General features: G+C 37.9%; 1 protein-coding gene across 7 annotated transcripts in view; it reads left to right on the plus strand.

The window, feature by feature from the left end:
- The window catches only part of TJP1 (tight junction protein 1), a 114,297-nt gene that overhangs the window by 16,160 nt on the left and 79,504 nt on the right, over window positions 1-18,633 (plus strand). For 6 of the 7 annotated variants that reach the window (XM_024742750.1, XM_024742752.1, XM_024742754.1 and 3 more), the window contains exon 2: window positions 10,317-10,373. In XM_024742750.1, the coding sequence (XP_024598518.1) occupies window positions 10,317-10,373 (57 nt within the window). Of the gene's footprint in view, window positions 1-10,164; window positions 10,209-10,316; window positions 10,374-18,633 lie in introns of those variants that run through there. The other variant, XM_024742751.1, reaches the window with a different exon arrangement.

Consider the following 18,633-nt stretch of genomic DNA (forward strand, 5'->3'; position numbering starts at 1 on the left):
GGAACCCGTGCTCCGCAACGGGAGAGGCCACAGTGGTGAGAGGCCCGCGTACCGCAAAAAAAAAAAAAGAATAGTGCTTTTGTGACCATTCTTGTAAATATATGTTACATTTCTGTTGATTGATCATACAGTATGCTTATTTTACCCAGCTTTCCAAAGCAGCGATACCAATTTACACTCCTACTAGTGGTGAGTTTTTTTTCCTTTTTATAAATGTATTTATTTATTTATTTATGGCCCCGTCGGATCTTCGTTGCTACGTGTGGGCTTTCTCTAGTTGCAGCGAGCGGGGGCTACTCTTTGTTTCGGTGCATGGGCTTCTCATTGAGGTGGCTTCTCTTTGTTGAGGAGCACGGGCTATGGGCGTGCAGGCTTCAGTAGTTGTGGCACTTGGGCTCAGTAGTTGTGGCGCACAGGCTTAGTTGCTTCGTGGCATCTTCCCGAACCAGGGCTCGAACCCGTGTCCCCTACATTGGCAGGTGGATTCTTAACCACTGCGCCACCAGGGAAGTCCACTAGTGGTGCGTTTTGATTAGAGTGTTCATTATTATTTTCTTTTAGGTTATTGTATGGTTGTGTAGTAGCCTTTAATTGTGTTTTTAATTTGTATTGCCCTGTTGATTAAGGAAGTTGTGCACTTTCCCACGTGTTTACTGTCCTCTTGTCCTCTTGTTTGAAGCGCTTTCTCAAGCCCTCAGCCCATCTTTTCTGTTAGGTGCTTTGTCTTTATTGATTTTCTGGCTGTGAATACTAGATTCGTTAGATAGATATTAGCAGGTTAACTTTAAAAGCCCAGATTTACATGAAAATAAGTGATACTGCTTCTTTGTTTGTATGGAAGAAGTCCTAAGTTTTAATAACCAAACAGCTTGCATTCAGACTGGTATATTTACTTCTTACCGAACCTTGATCTATCGCAACTGCCACCGTAATAGTGAGGTTTTCAGCCTCAAGGTGCCTGGTCTGGGAACCAGGGAGCTGCCTGGTGGAGTGTGCCCAAGTGGGGCTTAGCAGTTGAAACACAGCTTGTTACTTTACCTTAGACATTTTGTGATTTGTTTAAAATAGTTTTAGGGTTGAGGTGAAGAAATGTGGCCTGTCGAGTGTACAGATTTGCTGTTTTCCATTGAGTGCTTTGTTAGAGAAGTATCATGGTTTTTCATATATTTTATTATTTAGAAATTGAAAAGACTTCCTAAAACTTTTTAGTTTTTTTTCTTTTTTTTTGAAAATCAGATAGTGTGATTTAGTGAGGAGGAGGAATAACCAAAGAAACTCCAAAACCAGACGTGTTAACTACCCATTCAGGTTCCTTTAATAGGTTAATTATATTCTTCATTTTAGCAGCTAAAGAAAGAATGTTCTTGATTTTGATAAGAATTTGATGAATTTGCTCATATATGATAGTTCAGAATATGACTTAGATGTTCTACTGCCCAAGGCAAATGTGGTCAAGATGGCATTCTTTTGTACCTAGCAATTTTCAGCTCTTTATTAATCTTGTCATTACCATTCCTTTTTTGTTTTGCTCTGTGAATATTTATTTATTTTTATTTTAACTGTAGTGATTTACAAGATCGTGTTCCAAGTGTACAGCTTCAGATTCTTTTCCATTATAGGTTATTATAAGCTATTGAATATATTTCCCTGTACTATACAATAAATCCTTGTTGTTTATCTATTCTATATATAGTGGTATATATCTGTTAATCCCTGGATATATACCCAGGAATGGGATTGCAGGATCATATGGTAGCTCTATTTTTAGTTTTTTAAAGAACCTCCATACTGTTTTCCATAGTGGCTGCACCAATTTTCATTCCCACCAACAACATACAGGAGTTCCTTTTCTCCACTCCCTCTCCAGCATTTATTATTTGTAGACTTTCTGATGATAGCCATTTGACAGGTTCTTGAGGTGATACCTCATTGTAGTTTCGATTTGCATTTCTCTAATAATTAGTGATGTTGAGCATCCTTTCGTGTGCCTCTTGGCTATCTGTATGTCCTCCTTGGAGAGAGATCTATTTAGGTCTTCTGCCCATTTTTTTGATTGGGTTGTTTTTTTGATACTGAGGTTTATGAGCTGTCTGTGTATTTTAGAAATTAAGCCCTTATCGGTTACATCATTTGCAAATACTTTCTCTTAGTCTGTAAGTTGTCTTTTTGTTTTGTTTATGGAAAAACTTTTAAATTTTGAGTTAATGTTAGAGAAAAGTTGCAAAAATATTAGAGTTCTCTTATATCTTTCATTCCACTTCCCTTATGTTTTACATAACTATAACTGTAGAACAGTTATCAAGGATAAGAAATGAACAATGATCCAATAATAACTAAATTACCCACCACATTTGAATTTTGCTAGTTCTTCCTTTTTCTCTTCCAGGATTCCACTTGGCATTTAGTTGTTACTTCTTTTTGGTGTCTGACTCTGTAACAGATCCTCAGTTTTCCCATTGTCTTTTATGACTTTTTTTTTTTTTTTACGGTACGCGGGCCTACTCACCGCTGTGGCCCCTCCCACTGCGGAGCAGGCTCCGGACGCGCAGGCTCAGCAGCCATGGCTCACGGGCCCAGCCGCTCCGCGGCATGTGGGATCCTCCCAGACCGGGGCACGAACCCGTGTCCCCTGCGTCGGCAGGCGGACTCTCAACCACTGCGCCACCAGGGAAGCCCTCTTTTATGACTTTTTGAAGAGGATTGGTTATTTTTTAGAATGCCCTTCAACTTGGTTTGTCTGATGTTTTTTCATCATTGGAATGAGGTCGTGCATTTTTGGCAAGAATACTATAAAAACCATGTTGTTCATCATCTCAAGGGGTTCATGATATTGATCTGTCTTATTATTGGTAATGTTTACCTTGGTTAAGATGGTATTTCTCCACTGTAAAGTTACTGTGTTTCTGTAATTTATAAATATTTTGGAGGAGATAATTTGGGGCTATGCTTAATTTAACTGTTAGTCCTCAAACATTCACCCACTAGTTTTATCATCTGTGGGTGGATCTTTATCTGCAACAGTCTCTGGAGTTTGGCTGATGGTAATTCTGTTTTCCCTTTTCCTTTCACATTTAATTGAAATTCCACTCTAATGAAGAGCTGTCCCTTTCCCATTTATTTGTTTGATTACATCAGTATGGACTCAAGCGTTATTATTCTGTGGGTTAAAGTCTAATGTTATTATTTTGTTGCTCACATTATTCCAGCTTTGGCCTTTAGAAGCTCTTTCAAGCTGGTGTTCTCTTGACAAACCCCCATAATTTTTTGAGCAGTACCTTCATTTCTAGTGCCACATGATATTCCAGGTTCATGCTGCATTTTCCCTGACCCAGCCCTGCAACCAACCCCGTCTCTGAGAAATTCTGGTTTGTTTTATTAAAGACTAGTATTTAGAAATTAAGACCTCCATGCTAGCTGTGCTCATTGCAGTCTTTCTTGCTTCTAGGCTCTCAGCAGACAGAGCTAGGAATCCTGTAGGCATATGCATATCTACAAGACTCTTATTTCTGTATCTATCTGCATGTATATTGAAAACCATGGGTTTATACTGATACCTCAGATTCCGATCTCACATCATAGAGTTCAGTTTAGCCTCCCTCCTTTTCTTATTTATAGTTTTTTTCTCCAGCAATAGAAACCCAGCTCTCATTATCTATTATTTCTTCACTTCTAGTATACATGTAAAACAGTTTAAATTTTTTACCCATTTCTCCCCTCACCCCTGGAGAAAGACTTTTGTGTATATGGAGGATAATGTATCATGGAACAATACTGCTACACAAAAAGATACACTCAGAAATATCACTTCCGCATCTGTGCTACCCCATTTCCTTTCCCCTTTCTACCTGAAAAAAAATTGAAAGGTCTTTTATCCACTTTCAGCCATTAGAAAATGTCAACCTAAAAAGTTTTATTTTTGATAACTGGAAAGCACTAAGTTTTCGAGGGTATCTGTAACTGTCCCTGATGAGAATTTCTCAAGGTTTAATGGTAACTTATTTAAGCTGATATTCTTTTGTAACAGGGAAGAGCTAAATCGGACTCCACATTGGATCTGTTTCTTGGACTTTAACCTTTGCATTTTGTTGCCTTTGTTATTATAATCACACATAATGGCCTGCCTCAGGGAACTCTGCCCACCTGTCAGTTGGCTGCAAGAAAAAAGAAACTAACACATCCTCTCAATGGGCTTGATCATTCCAGGAGATGTTTTGCAAGACTGATGGCCCTTTTACTTTACTTCCTCACTGCTTCTCCTTCTCTGATTCTATAAAAGAAACTGGCATCCAGACCCCGATAAGATGGTTTTTCAGAGACACTAGTCTGCCATCTTCTCGGTCTGCTGGCTTTCCGAATATTCCTTTGCCTCAACACCTCGTCTCCGATTCATTGGCCTGTCATGTGGCGAGCAGAGGGAACTTGGACTTGGTAACACTTTCACTTTGACCTTAGGACATTGGCAAATATAGCAATTTATCTGTGAAGTTACTTAAGCAAATCTCTAGCTTTGATCAACCAAAAAAATTCTAGGCCCACCTGTGTCTTTCTTCCAGCTCTTAATATTTTCTAATCCTATCCATCTCATCATCTGTCTCCTGAATTGTCAGCCAAGGAGTGAACACACAATAAAGTATTTGAAAATTTAACTGGTGTTGAGAATAGTGGGATGTCAGATGCTCGATTTACTTACTTTCTGTTGAGGCTGTCATCCCGCAATTGCTGCAGTGTTACTTTGATCATTATTTTTAGTTCTTATGCTTAGTGAGTTCTTATCCTGTTTGTGAGATTTGTTGAATTCCCTGAGTGTCTCCAAGACCACTCTTCATTTGACTTCAGATTTATCTTTTTTATTCTCTCTTGGACAGGACATCTCTGTTTTGAGAGTTTACTTGACAGCCCTTCAGATCAATCCAATGTATATTTTCCCCACCTTTTAGCACATACACTAATCTCTTTCTTTGTACTTTATTTGCATAGCAGTGATCACATTTGAAATTAAATGCTTAACTGAAAGGTCAAAGAGGGGCAGGAGTCATTTGTTTTATTCACTAAAACTTAGGTTGTACTTCTTAAGTTCCTGGCTCAACCTTATCTCAGTAGGTAATCTTGCTTTCTATTTTGGATGGAAAGCAAAAAAAACAAAAAACAAAACACTTTGGAGGGCAGGAGAATTCAGAAACAATTCAGCATAACAGCTTTGCATACAGAAGAAAAACTCAGAGCCACCAGTGTTACCTCTGTGTTTGCTACTTGATATTCCTAGTGGGGGACCACAAGTCATCAGGAAGGAGTGCTCAGTGTGCTTTATTTAAGAGATAGTACTGAATAAACTATTTAAAGTATATATTTGATATGTAAGGGTCCAACAATTTAAAAAACATGAAAATTTTATTCTTTTATGGTATCTTCCATTTTTATATTTTGTTTTGGTGTATTCTCTGGACAATAAATGACATTTTTGTATTAGTTCCTCACTGGCTGTGCCTTTTCAGGTTCCTTAGGTTCTTCCTTTTTCCCCCTCAGAATATTTGTGGTGCACAGGGTCATCTTAGTCCTTTGGTAATTGGATCTTTTCTCTTGGATTCAATACTACTTTGTTGATTACTCCTAGATCCTTATCTGTGCCAGATCTCCTATATCCACCTGCCTACTGCCTATATCTCTGCTTCAGTATTTCCACAGGCACCTTAAATTAAAGGTGACTAAAACTGAATTTGTAATCTCTTTTTCTGCTGGCTTTTTCACGCAGCTTCTCCTTGAGTCAGAACCTGTAACAGCCATCTTTAGCTCCTCCCTCCTCTTTATTTCCACTTTCTAACTGGTCTCCCTGTCTCAACTCCCTCTTCCACATCACAGCCATCAGAATGAGTCCTGACTATAGAATATGACAGCCTAAAGTTCCTTAGTGTCTTCCCATTGAGTTTACAGTCCTTAGTGTTACATTTGTTACAAGGCCTGTTGGGATGTACTTCTGCAGCTTCTCTTTTTATTTTACCCTTTCCCTATTCCACAAATGGTACTGTTGAGCCACATCAAAGCCAGCTTTATGTGCAGCATCAACAGCCTTGCTGATACCCTGTTTCTTCTCTGGAAACATCTTTCCCCACTTTCTTTCCTGGTCATCCTTCAAGCTTGAACTCAGATGTTTCTTTCTCGGGGACTCAGTCTCCCATCTTCTCAGCAAGCAGCGTCTTCTCCATCGCCCGTGGCACCTTGTATACACATTTATCTAGTGTTATAAGCCTCTCCTTGAGTCCTTAAGGAGGAAGAAGGACCTATTTTTGACCTCTGCAGCACTTAGCATAAATGTCTGGATTGAATAAATGAATGGATTGTTTTTAAAATTACAGCCATGAGGATGGTAAATTTTAACTGGCTATATACCCAGTGAATATTGAGGAGTTAAGATTTTCCTTCATTTGGAGAACACTGGCTTTATTCCGTCTTGGATTTGGTCTTCTCCCAGTTATAGGTTCATCCCTTCTTGTCCGTTCTTGTGTTCTCCTGTCTTTTCCCCACTTGATCTGTAATCAGCCCTAAAGGACAGTGAAACTGCCTAGAATTAGGATCTTAAGTTTTGGCAGGAAGCCCTTCAGAGTTGGTGATCTGAGTAGTGTCTTTGCCAGCTGGAGCTTAGAACAAAGAAACCAAACAAACCCTTGGCACTCTCTGAAATGCAGCTTTTTGCTTTTTCAGAAATTGTGATTCTGGTCAGTTGACACTGACTTAGAAGTGTATGTAGAACTCAGAGTCCAGTGGCCAGGATTACAGTTCCTCTGGATGCCTCCAGTGCTTCACTAATTACTGAATTTGCAGCCTGTTTGGAATTGAAATTACAGTCTAATAGAATTTTGGAGCTGGACAGGACTTTTTACTTGAGATAATGTCATACCATTCTCTAAATGAGGAACACTAAGGTTACTTACCTAGTTAATGGCAGATTTGGGCTGTGATCTTGATATTTCTGGCTTAGTTCATTTTCTGTTTAACAACATCTTTCATAGTTATAGGGAATGATAGTGCTGTAATCATTCTTAGAGGAGTGACACTTTTTTACTTGCGGTCTCCCCACAAGCCTAAATGTTTTGGGAATGAGACTATTCATTTACCAGAAAATCCTTCTGCCAGTTTTGCATTCTGCTTTTTTTTACCAGTAAGAAAAATGACAAGTAAGCAATTTTACAATAAGGATGATGTTTCAAAAATTATTTGAGTAAGTAGTAGATGAACATAATAGAACACTACAAATGGGCTCACAGTGAAAATGTAAGATTCCCTACCTCCCTGCCCCAATTTCTCTTTCTCCACCACAGAGGCCACTTGTTTTTTTAGGTATTCTATCAAAGGAAATCCCCTTTCTCCTTTTTCTAAAGTATCGAAATTTTAGCATTAAAATCTAAAGTATCAAAATTTCGAAAGTATCACATTTAGTAGTACTAAAAGTTTTTTATATCCATTTTAGCCTTCAGTTTCTGAGTGATTTAATAAGAATCTCCTCTCACCACCTCCCAACATTTTATGTTCACTTTCAAACATAGCAAAGTTGAAAGAATTACAGTGGGTGCTTGAATCCCGTCAAGTAAGATTCTACTATTATATTTTACTGTATTTGTATTCTCAGTTCCTTCAGAACTCCTCATAAAGTCTGCCTAGTTATATAAACAGCCATGGATAGAATTTTGCTGCTTTTGCCACTGAAGGAAACCAAAGGCCTGAGAGTGGAGAGAGATGGAATGGTCCACGGTTTAAACTAGTAACACTTTTGTCGCTGTGTGTGTGTTTTAAGCGATTAGGATCAACAAGGCATAACAACTTATTTATATTATGGACTCAGTTGCTTTAGAGCACAGGTTAAGAGCCTAACTGACCACCCTTTTTGATGTTTCATTCTCTCGGCTTCTTTCTTGCGCATTGGTCTCCCTTCTGATAAATCAAGCTAATAAGGCTGCGTTTGGCTTTAATAGAGAAGGGAGCTATTGTATTACCCATTTTGGGGAAGCCATTGAGTTGGTTGAGTTGTGTACTTTTATGAAGAAACATTAATTTTGATTGGAATGCTGAGAACAATTGTTTTAGTATTTTTATTTTTCCTTATATAAACAAAATAATCTAAATTTCTCTTATTGTACTCCTAGAAGCTTGTACATTAAGACCTTATTCTATAAATCCCTTACTAACAGGATACTTTTTTATAATTAACAATAAAACATAAAAGAATCTTAAATATGACTTGATTTTTCCTAAAAGCAAAGTTAAAAATAGATACTTGAAGTTTCAAGTGGGATTTGATGAATGTGGCTTAAAATATTTTGGCAGTTTATTCTGACTGGGAATGGAGAAAGGAAAGCAAAAAAAAAAAACCTAATGAAAAAATATTACCCATAATCCCTTCACTTTGAGGATGATTTGTGTTAACATTTTGTATATCCTTTTAGCCTTTCTTTTCATATTCACGTTTAAACAAAGGATAACAATATACAAGCCATTTCATAATCTGCTTTTCCTCCCTTCACATTAAATGAATTTCCTCATTTTGATTCATATTCTTTTACTAAATGGTAAATTGGCCATTAAAACCATATGGAGGATGATAAATTTTCATTCCAAAGAATATGTTATGGAGGTCCTCTCTGGTTATCAGATCACTTTCAGTTTGCACTGATAGGAAAGGAATTAAAAGGGTAGTGAAGCAGTGCTGCTCGTTTAAGAAGTAGATCAAGGCAAGACAAGCTTAAAGCCATGCAAGCAGTTCTCATTTTTAATAAGTCAGCTAAGATTGGACAAACTGGCAATCGCAGATATTTTTATCCTGTATATTTTAGTAGGACTCTTGATGTTTAGCAGAATTACTCATATCATCACTGTGTCACATTGATGGAGGTATATTTTAAAATACATAAATGCTGGTCAATTTTTTAAAAAAACAAAACAGCTTTGTTTCCAGCAGAGGTCTCATTAAAAGGAGGTTTTGCTGCACTTGACTGAAAGATTGAAACAAAACGCTGGTTGACAGTTCTTATCTATGGGAGTGAACAGAGGGATCCTTTCTCTCCCTCTCTTATTCATCTGGCAGGAAAGTTAATCTAGTTGCTTTGTATTTAGGGAAGCAGGCTTTCTTTATAGGGATTCCTTTTCTAAAGTGGCATTAATGTTCGATTAAAGTTGCTGTGGGAAAGGAGAAATGGGCCCAGGGCCCCTTGGTGGACATGTTCTCGTGATGGTAGTGACAGCAGTGCCGTAGAAAACAAACCTTATTTGTGGAGTAGACATTGATAAGGCTGGGTTGACAAGTGATGTCCTGGAAGCATCGTGCTCAGCATTCTCACTTCTACCTTACCTTGTGATGCTTCTGAAAAAGCCTTTAAACAAATTGTAGCTATATATGTTCAGGAACCCCAATTACAGAAAATGGTAACATTAAAAGAGATTGAATTACTTTAAGCCTCCAAGAGCAATTAACTCAATTTATAAGAAATTTACTTTGAATTCTTTAGTGTCTATCTCCTAGATAGTGATTTATTTCTCTCTTTAGTAAAAAGTTCTTGACAGCAGAAGAACCTGAACTACACTGACATTTGAGCACCTCTATTGGAGCTTGCATCACTTTTATTTTAAGGCAGTTCTTTGGGGCAGGGAGTTTGGAATTGTTTATTTGTTTTTCCTTTTTGTTTCTTTTGTGTGTGGCATGGGCATGTGTGCATGATATGTATGTTAGAAAAGCCTTTTTTTTTTCTTCAGGGTTATAAACAAAGCTTGAAGATAATTCTGTAGTAAAATTGAAACTAGGTGGAGCAGTAATGTTTTAACTGATACTGAAGCAGCCATTGACCAAACCTATCAAATGGTCTTATCTGTTTTCCTGTGATACGTGTATTTATAATTACTGAGTTCAGAGGTATTTGACGTTTCCTTCCTTTGCACAACGTTAAGGAATACTTTTAAATGTTTTATGTGTTGTTCGTTAGATATTTTAAAATACTATTCCAACTTCTGTTCATTTCTATCTGATGTTAAGTATAAAGTTGCAGAATTAGCTTGAACACTGATTTCAGCTGGCATGAAATGAATATAGAGTGGCATCTATCCAAATTAAGTTAAAAACAAAGGAAGTTCCTGTGTGTAATTTCCTGTCTCTTACAACAAAAACAAAAGCAAGCAAAAAACCTTCTGTAATTATTAAGCTCTTTTTAGAGTATCTAATATTGAAAGTATGAATTTTGGTTTTTTACTGTGCTAAATTGTTTGCTGGCTGTTCTCATTCACTTTATTAGACATTTTCTTAAAAGATAATTATTGTTTTTCTTTTTCTTTATCAGAACACAGCAATGGAGGAAACAGCTATATGGGAACAACACACGGTGACACTTCACAGGGTGAGTTCTGTTGGAGTAAATAATCTGTGTGTAGGTCAGGATACTGGCAGCTTTTGAAAACAATAGAGGAAAGCCAGATGTCAGGAAGCCAGAAGAAAGGGGAAGAACTTTTCTATATTCCTTTGTTTAAAATTAGAGTTGCAATAAATTCTTTATTAAGGTCAAAAGTGAACATGATTACTTTTTCATATATCCTTTTGGTTGTTATTTGTATATTGCTGTTTTTAATCATGACTTAAGAAATTAAGTGGTTTATTTTTAAAAATTTGATCAGATAAAAGGCACTGTATTTTCGTGTAAATTGTAAACTGTTTCAGCTTTTCTGAGTAATATGTATGTATTGTAGGCTTGGGGTTTAAAATTGAACAGGGTCATGCGAGTAATAAAATCTTAAAAGATACTCCTTGATTTGAAACATGCAGAGCCAAGCTCTTGCTTAAGCAATTGCAGATGGGCAGAGAGCAAATCGCAGTGAGCTGGGTAAGACTAAGAGCTTTTTTGGACTTCCCTGGCGATCCAGTGGTTAAGACTCCGCGCTTCCAATGCAGGGGGGAGTGGGTTTGATCCCTGGTTGGGAAACTAAGATCCTGCATGCCACATGGCACTAGAAATAGATGAAAAATTCTGGAATAAGAATTAAATAAATAATAGCTTTAAAAAAAAAAAAAGAGCTTTGTCTGAAATGAGACTGCCCTGAATTTGAATCCTACTGCTGCCTGCTTCCTTTTAGAAATGAGCAAGTGACCAAACCGCCTTTAAAGCATTGGTTTTCAGTGTTAAAAATGGGGCTTATGCCACCTCATGCTTGACATAAAGTAGTGCCTCCCATAAATCTCTCCTATCCTCCCTTTGAAGAGAGCTGAATCTACTGATTACCCTTCTCCTTAGAGAATGTACAGAAAGAGATTAGAGAATATTTAAATATTTTACACTTACTATTTCTACCAGCCATATCCATTACTAGGAAAATGGAAAGGGGGAAAATCATGTTCCTGAACCACCCTGCACCTGACTGTCTCGTGAATCTTTGAATCTACACATGATAGACAGTGGGTAAATTAATTATTAAAAAACAGTGATTTCAGATAAGACTGTTTTGTGTCTCCCTAAATGGTGAAAGAAATCATTAATAATACTAACCTTAACTTTTAATTTATAAAGCTAAGGTATGGCTTGAATTTATTTGAAATGTGCTGATAGCATATTTAAATCAGATTAAACATATACCATCATACCTTATAAATGTTTAATTGGCTGGTTTTTCTAGAATAATTTGGTGTTTTACCACATTACATTTATTTTCTTAATACCTTTATTATTTTTATTGGTATAATTTACACACAGTAAGATTCATCCTTAGTGTACAGTTCTGAGTTTGACAAATGCATTTAGTCATGTAAGTCATATAACCACCACTACAGACAATATAGAACAATTCCATCGCCCTGAAATTTTCCCTTCTGCCATTTGTAGTCAACCCCGTCCGCTTACCCTGAGCACTGAGTAACCACTGATGTGTTTTCTGTTCCTATATGCCTGCTTTTTCTCTCATGTAGGTGAACTCATACAATACATAGCCTTTTGAGACTGGTTTCTTACACTTAGCCTAATGCACTTGAGATTTCTCCGTGATGTACTTATATCAGTAGTTCTTATTGCTGAATAGTATTCCGTTGTATGAATGTAGAATAATTTGCTTATTCATTCTCCAGTCTTGGTACCCTGGGGTGGTTTCCAGTTTTTGGTGATTGTGAATAAATCTCTAGTGTACAGGTTTTTGAATGAACATAGCTTTTCATTTCTCTTGGGTAAATTCCTAGGAATGGAATTGTTCTTAGTTTGTAGTTCTCTAAAGACTAATGATTTTGAATATCTGTTTATGTGCTTATTTGTCATCCATTATTTTCTTTGGTAAAATGTGTTCAAATCTTTTACCCATTTTTAATTAGGTTTTTTGTTTTCTTATATTGACCTTAAAAATGGGTTTACTTGGGATCAACAAAGAATTGCAATTCAGAGTCTGCAGCTACTGCAAGACACAGTGCAAGACTCCAGCAAAAATAGAACTCTTTTATAGAGGGGAAAAGGAAGTTGGGAGGGCTGTAGTAAACAGAGTCCATTGGAGGATTTGAGAGTCCAGAGTGTAGTGGTTTTTCATTGGCTGAATTGTGACAGTCTGTCATTGGCTGAGTTCTTGGCAGGCAAGAAGAGGAAGTCTTTCTTCTTGCAGGGCTCTGCTAACAGCACAGTGCATGAGTGCTCCCCCTTCTGGCCTCCCAACTCTATTTTTTTTTTTTCTTCACTTTTCTTTTTTTTTTTTGCAGTTCGCGGGCCTCACTTTTCTTTTTTTTGCGGTTGCGGAGCACAGGCTCCGGACGCGCAGGCTCACTGGCCGTGGCTCACGGGCCCAGCAGCTCTACGGCATGTGGGATCCTCACGGACTGGGACACGAACCTGCGTCCCCCTTATCAGCAGGCGGACTCAACCACTGCGCCACCAGGGAAGCCCCCAACTCTATTTTAATTGAGGTTTCTGTTTATTAATTTTTATACTTACTGTTTTTTTAAACTGTGGTAAAATACACATAACAAAATTTGCCATCTGTCCAGTTCCTTTGTCCATTTTTAAATTGGGTTTTATCTGTTGAATTGTAGGAGTTTTTATATATTCTGGTCATTAACCCCTTATCAGATAATATGACTCATAAATGTTTTTTTTCCCATTCCATGGATTATCTTTGTACTCTGTTAATGTGTCCCTTGGTGCACAGAAGTTGTTACTGAGTTTTGAATATCTTCTGGATACAAGTTCTTTAATAGGTATTGTTTTGCAAATATTTTTCCCAGTCTGTGGCTTGCCTTTTTCCTTCTCTTAACAGTGTCTTTTGCAGAGTATAAGTTTCAAATTTTGATAAAGTCCAATTTGTTCGTTTTTGCTTTTATTGATTTTGCTTTTGGTTTTGTATCTGAGAAGTCTGCCAAACTTAAGGTCCCAAATATCTTTCCTGTTGTTTTCTTCTGGAAGGTTTTGTTTTGTTTTTGTTTTGTTTTAATTAAATTTTGTATGTATTAAGATTTCTTTTTAGGGGATTTTTTTTTTAATACGGATGTCCAATTTTTTGAACAACCATTTATGAAAAGGTTATCCTTTCTTCATTTAATTGCTTTCTCCCTTTGTCAAAAATCAGTGACCATATATGTGTCGGTCTTTCCCTAGTCACTTCTATTGATCTGTGTGTCTATCCTTTGCCAGTTACTTCTGCCTTGATTATTGTAGCTTTATATTAAGTTGGAAATAAGGTAGTGTGAATCTTCCAAACTTACTATTATTATTTTTAATTATTTTGACTAGTTTCTTTGTCTCTGTATATAAACTTTAGAATAAGTTTGTCAAATTAAAAAAATCTGCCAGGATTTTTCATTGGGATTGCATTGAATCTACAGATTAATTTGGGGAGAATTGACATTTTAACGGTATTGAGTATTCCAAACTGAATGTGATGTATCTCTTCATTATGGTTTTGTAGTTTCCGGCATACAGATTCTACACATGTTTTGTTAGATTTCTACTCAAGTATATTTTTTATGTTTCCTCATGCAATTGTAAACGGTATTTTTTTAAATTTCAGTTTTTGATTGTCTATTAATATGTAGAAATACAATTGATTTTTGTTTTTTTTTAAATAGTGAACTTTAAGTTTTCTAGGAACTCCTTTGGTAGATTCTTTGGCATTTTTCTATGCAGTCATCTCATCTGTGAAGAGAGGCAGTTTTACTTCTTCGTTTTTGATCTATATGCTGTTCATTTCTTTTTTTTGCCTTATTGTACTTGCTAGGACTTCCAGGATGTTGTTGAATAGGGACAGTAAGCAGGCATCCTTGCCTTATTCCAAATTTTAAATGAAAGCATTCTTTCACTATTATGTATGATGTTAGCAGTTTTTTGTAGATGCCCTTTATGAGGTTAAGGAAGTTCCCTTGTATTTCTGTTTTGCTATTTACTAGGTTGAAGAAGTTCCCTTTTATACTTAACTTTGCTAAGAGGCTTTTTTTTTTTTTAATCATGAATAGATGCTGGATTTTGCCAGTGCTTTTTTGGTAAGTATTGATTGAGGTTATCATACGAGTTTTCTTTTTGGTCTGTTGGTATGGTCAGTTTCTTGCTTTTTGGATGTTGAAGAGCCTTTCATTCCCAAGATAAATTCTACCTAGTTGTGATGTATTATTCATTTTATATATTGCCGGATTGATTTGCTAATGTTTTATGAAGATATTTGTTTCTGTGTTCATGAGGAATATTGGTTAGTACTTTTTCCTTGTGTTTTTATTGGTTTTGGAGTAAGGAAAGCTACCAGTCTCAAAACAAGCAGCTGGGAAGTATTCTTCCCTATTGTGTTCTGTGGTAGAGTTTGTGTACAACTGAAGGTATTTCTCCCTTAAATGTTTGGTAGAATTCACCAGTGTAGCCATCTGGTTCTGGAGTTTTCTTTGTGAGAAAGCTTTTAACTATAAATTAATTTAATTTTATATAGGACTATTCAGGTTATGTATTTTTTCTTTGTTAGCTTTTGGAGATTTATTTGGTAACTTTGGTAGTTTGTATCTTTCAAAGTATTAGTTCCTTTTATCTAAATTGTCAAATTTATAGACATAAAATTATTCATGGCATTCTCTTATCTTAATATTTTAGGATCTGTAATGGTGGCCCATTTTCATTTATAATATTGGTAATTTGTGTCTTCTCTTATTTCTTGGTCAACCTGGCTAGAGGTTTAACAATTTTTTTTTTTTTTTGCGGTACGCGGGCCTCTCAGTGTTGTGGCCTCTCCCGTTGCGGAGCACAGGCTCCGGACGCGCAGGCTCAGCGGCCATGGCTCGCAGGCCTAGTCGCTCCGTGGCATGTGGGATCTTCCCGGACTGGGGCACGAACCCGTGTCCTCTGCATCGGCAGGCGGACTCTCAACCACTGCGCCACCAGGGAAGTCCGAGGTTTAACAATTTTATTGACCTTTTCAAAATACCAGCTTTTCTTTTCATTGATATTTTTTATTTTCTGCTTTGTATTTCACTGATTTCTGCTCTTATTTTAATGTTTCTTCTGCTTACATTGGGTTTAAGTTGCTCTTCTTTTTATGATTTCTTAAGGTAGAAGCTAGATCATTTGGGACCATAGGTGTAATTTGACCGTATCACATTACATTTGTTTTTTCCTAATACCTTCTTAGTTTTTAAATAAGGAAAATAAAATAAGACACTTAAATTAGCTAAAGTACGTTTCTCCTTTCTACAGTTTTGCCTGGTTTTGTCAGTTGTGGGGAAATGTTAGGTTATTTACTACAGAACTTAGGCAAAGCAGGAAAAGACTCTGAATGTTGAGAAAACAGAATCTGATTTTTTGAATGTGTTAAAAGTGTCACACCAACTCATCATGGTAGTTGTAATACTCAGGCAAGTCTGGAACTCCTGTCTAGAAAGAAGGTCAGTGTAAACTCCATTCTGTAGCTGGGCTCTTCTTGTGCTTCAGTTTTCTTTTGCCCTGAGGGAGGGGGGTACTAGCCCAGAAAAATGTCATCAAAAGATACATGGAGATAAGATGAGTATATAGTTCATAATTCTTTGGTTTTCAAACATGTTAACTATTGTGCTGGAAACACAGAGCTGTGTTGCCTCTGGGCCTCATCAGAGAGGGACTATGACAGAATGGAAGTCCTCAACAACCGTCCCTCCGGGAATCGTTTTTGAAGGTTTTTAAAAATGGACCTGTCATTGTAAGCCCAGAAACTTAAGCCAAAGCATCATTCAGTTGACTTCATTTTCCGAGGCTGCAGAACTGTGCTTTCAGGTATCTTTCCTTTGGTATTCTGAGTTGTTACAGAATAAAACTTAGACTGTCTAGAGCACTGTCAGCAAACTTGTGCTGTAAAGAACCAGACGATAAATACATACTTCAGGCCTTGCAGGCCATAAATCTCTGTCACAACTTCTCAACTCTGTAGCTGTATTGCAGAAGCAACTGTAGAGAGTAGGTTAACAAATGGGTGTGGCTATGTTCCAGTAAAACTTTATTTACAACAATGGGCAGCTAGCTGGATTTAACCTGCAGGCCATAGTTTGCTGACCGCTGATCTAGAGTAGTAGCTCTCAAGGTTTATTGTAAAGAGGAATCAACTGGATCATGCCCAACTACCAGAGATTCTGATTCATTTGGTCTGGGATGGGACCCCGTAATATGTATGTTTAAAAATGCATGTTTGAAATGGAGGGCCATGTCCTCTGGCATCACATTTTTAAGAAACGCTGACAAAGGAATGAGAGAAAGTTATTCTCCTTGAGGTGAGCCAAATGAGCTTTTGGAATAGTAGTAAGTGACCGAGATAATTTGAGACTATAGGCTTTTGGCAATAACCTGGAGTTACAGATATCGTGTCTTGCCAGATAAGGGCTTAGTGTACTTAGTTATGCCCAGTAAAACTTATTTTCACAGGAGGCCAATCTATTCAACAAAGTCTTAGGAGATCAAATAGCAGCATTGTCTAGTAGCAATATAATGCAAACCACAACGTAATTAAAATTTTCCTAGTCTTCACATTGAAAAATGTAAAATATGGGTGAATTTTATGATAGATCTCATTTAACTCAGTATATCCAAAATGTTGTCATTTTCAACATGTAATATTTAAAAATTGGTATACCGTACTTTGCTTTTTCTCCCCATACTGAGTCTTAAAAAACTGATGTACATCTTGTAATTTCAGCACCTTTCAGGTAAGACTAGCCACATTTTAAGTGCTCAGTAGTTGTGTGTATAGTGGCTACAGTATTGGCAAGTGCAGGTCTGCAGCTTGAGATGGTAGTTGCATCCAGAGGGTCTTGTGTTCCACCCCTCCCACCCATGATATACCCACAACTTTCTTTAGTTTCAGATGTTCTCCCTTAGAAAATGCACATATTTTTATAATTCTTTGAGAAATGAATAAATACTCAGGAATGAGTTGGTCATCTCTATTTTTCTATTTTCTGAAAAAAAATTACATGAAAGATTAAGTGAATATTTCTGTATTAAAGAATTAAAGGGTTGAGAGAAGTTAGAGAGAGGCTTGGCCAAGATGGCAGAGTAGGAAGACCCTGAGCTCACCTCTTTTCACGGGTACACCAAAATTAACAACTGTTTACGGAGGAATTATTGATGAGCAAGACTGGAGGCATAAAGGTCTACAGCTAAAGATAGTAAGAAGGAACCACAGTGAGATGGGTAGGATGGGTGGAGTCATGGTCAAGACCCATACCCCCAGGTAGGCGACCCACAAATGGGAGGATAATTACAATTGCAGAGGTTCTCCCCAAGGAGTGAGGGGTCTGAGCCCCACATCAGGTTCCCCAGCCCAGGGGTCCTGCACCAGGAAGACGTGTCCCCAGAATGTTTGGCTTTGAAGGCCAGCAGGGCTCACTTTCTGAAGACCCAGAGGACTATGAGAAATAGACACTCCACTCTTAAAGGGTGCACATAAAATTTCACATCCTCTGGGACCCAAGGCAGAAGCAGTAATTTGAAAGGAACCTGTATCAGACCCATCATCTGATCTTGGAGAGCCTCCTGGAGAGGCAGGAGACAACTGGAGTGCACCCGAGGAACATAGACATTGGCAGCAGACATTAGGGGAGCTCATTCTACCACATGGACACTGGTGCTGGCAAGAGTCATTGTGGAACCCTCCCTCTAGCTCATCAGCACCAGGACCCACAGGGCCTTGCAGCCAGACACCCTAGGACCTGGCTTCACCCACTTGTGAGTTGGCACTAGCCCTGGGGCCAGCTTCACACACTAGTGGGCATACACCAGTCCCAGCACCCCCTGGGCCTCAGCCCCATTCATCAGTGGTTCCACACCAGCTCTGGGACTCCTGGGCTCTGCATCCAGAGACCCCAGGACCTGCCTTTGCCCACCAGTTGGCCAATACTAGCCCTAGAACCTGGCTTCACTCACTGGTGGGTGGGCATCAGCCCCGGGATCCCCTGGGCCCCATCCCCACCCACCGTGTGACACCAGCCCCAGGACTCCTTGGACCCCTCAGAATGACTATCATCAAAAAGTCTACAAATAACAAGTGGTGAGGATGTGGAGAAATATGGGAACCCTAGTACACTGGTGAGAATGTAAATTAGGGCAGGCACTATGGAAAAGAGTATGGAGGTTCCTCAAAAAACTAAAAATAGAACTGCCATATGATCAAGCAGTTCCACTTCTGGGTATATATTCGAAG

This window comes from Neophocaena asiaeorientalis, unplaced genomic scaffold, assembly GCF_003031525.2.
Source record: "Neophocaena asiaeorientalis asiaeorientalis breed wild unplaced genomic scaffold, Neophocaena_asiaeorientalis_V1.1 scaffold155, whole genome shotgun sequence".
Lineage (NCBI taxonomy): Eukaryota > Metazoa > Chordata > Mammalia > Artiodactyla > Phocoenidae > Neophocaena > Neophocaena asiaeorientalis.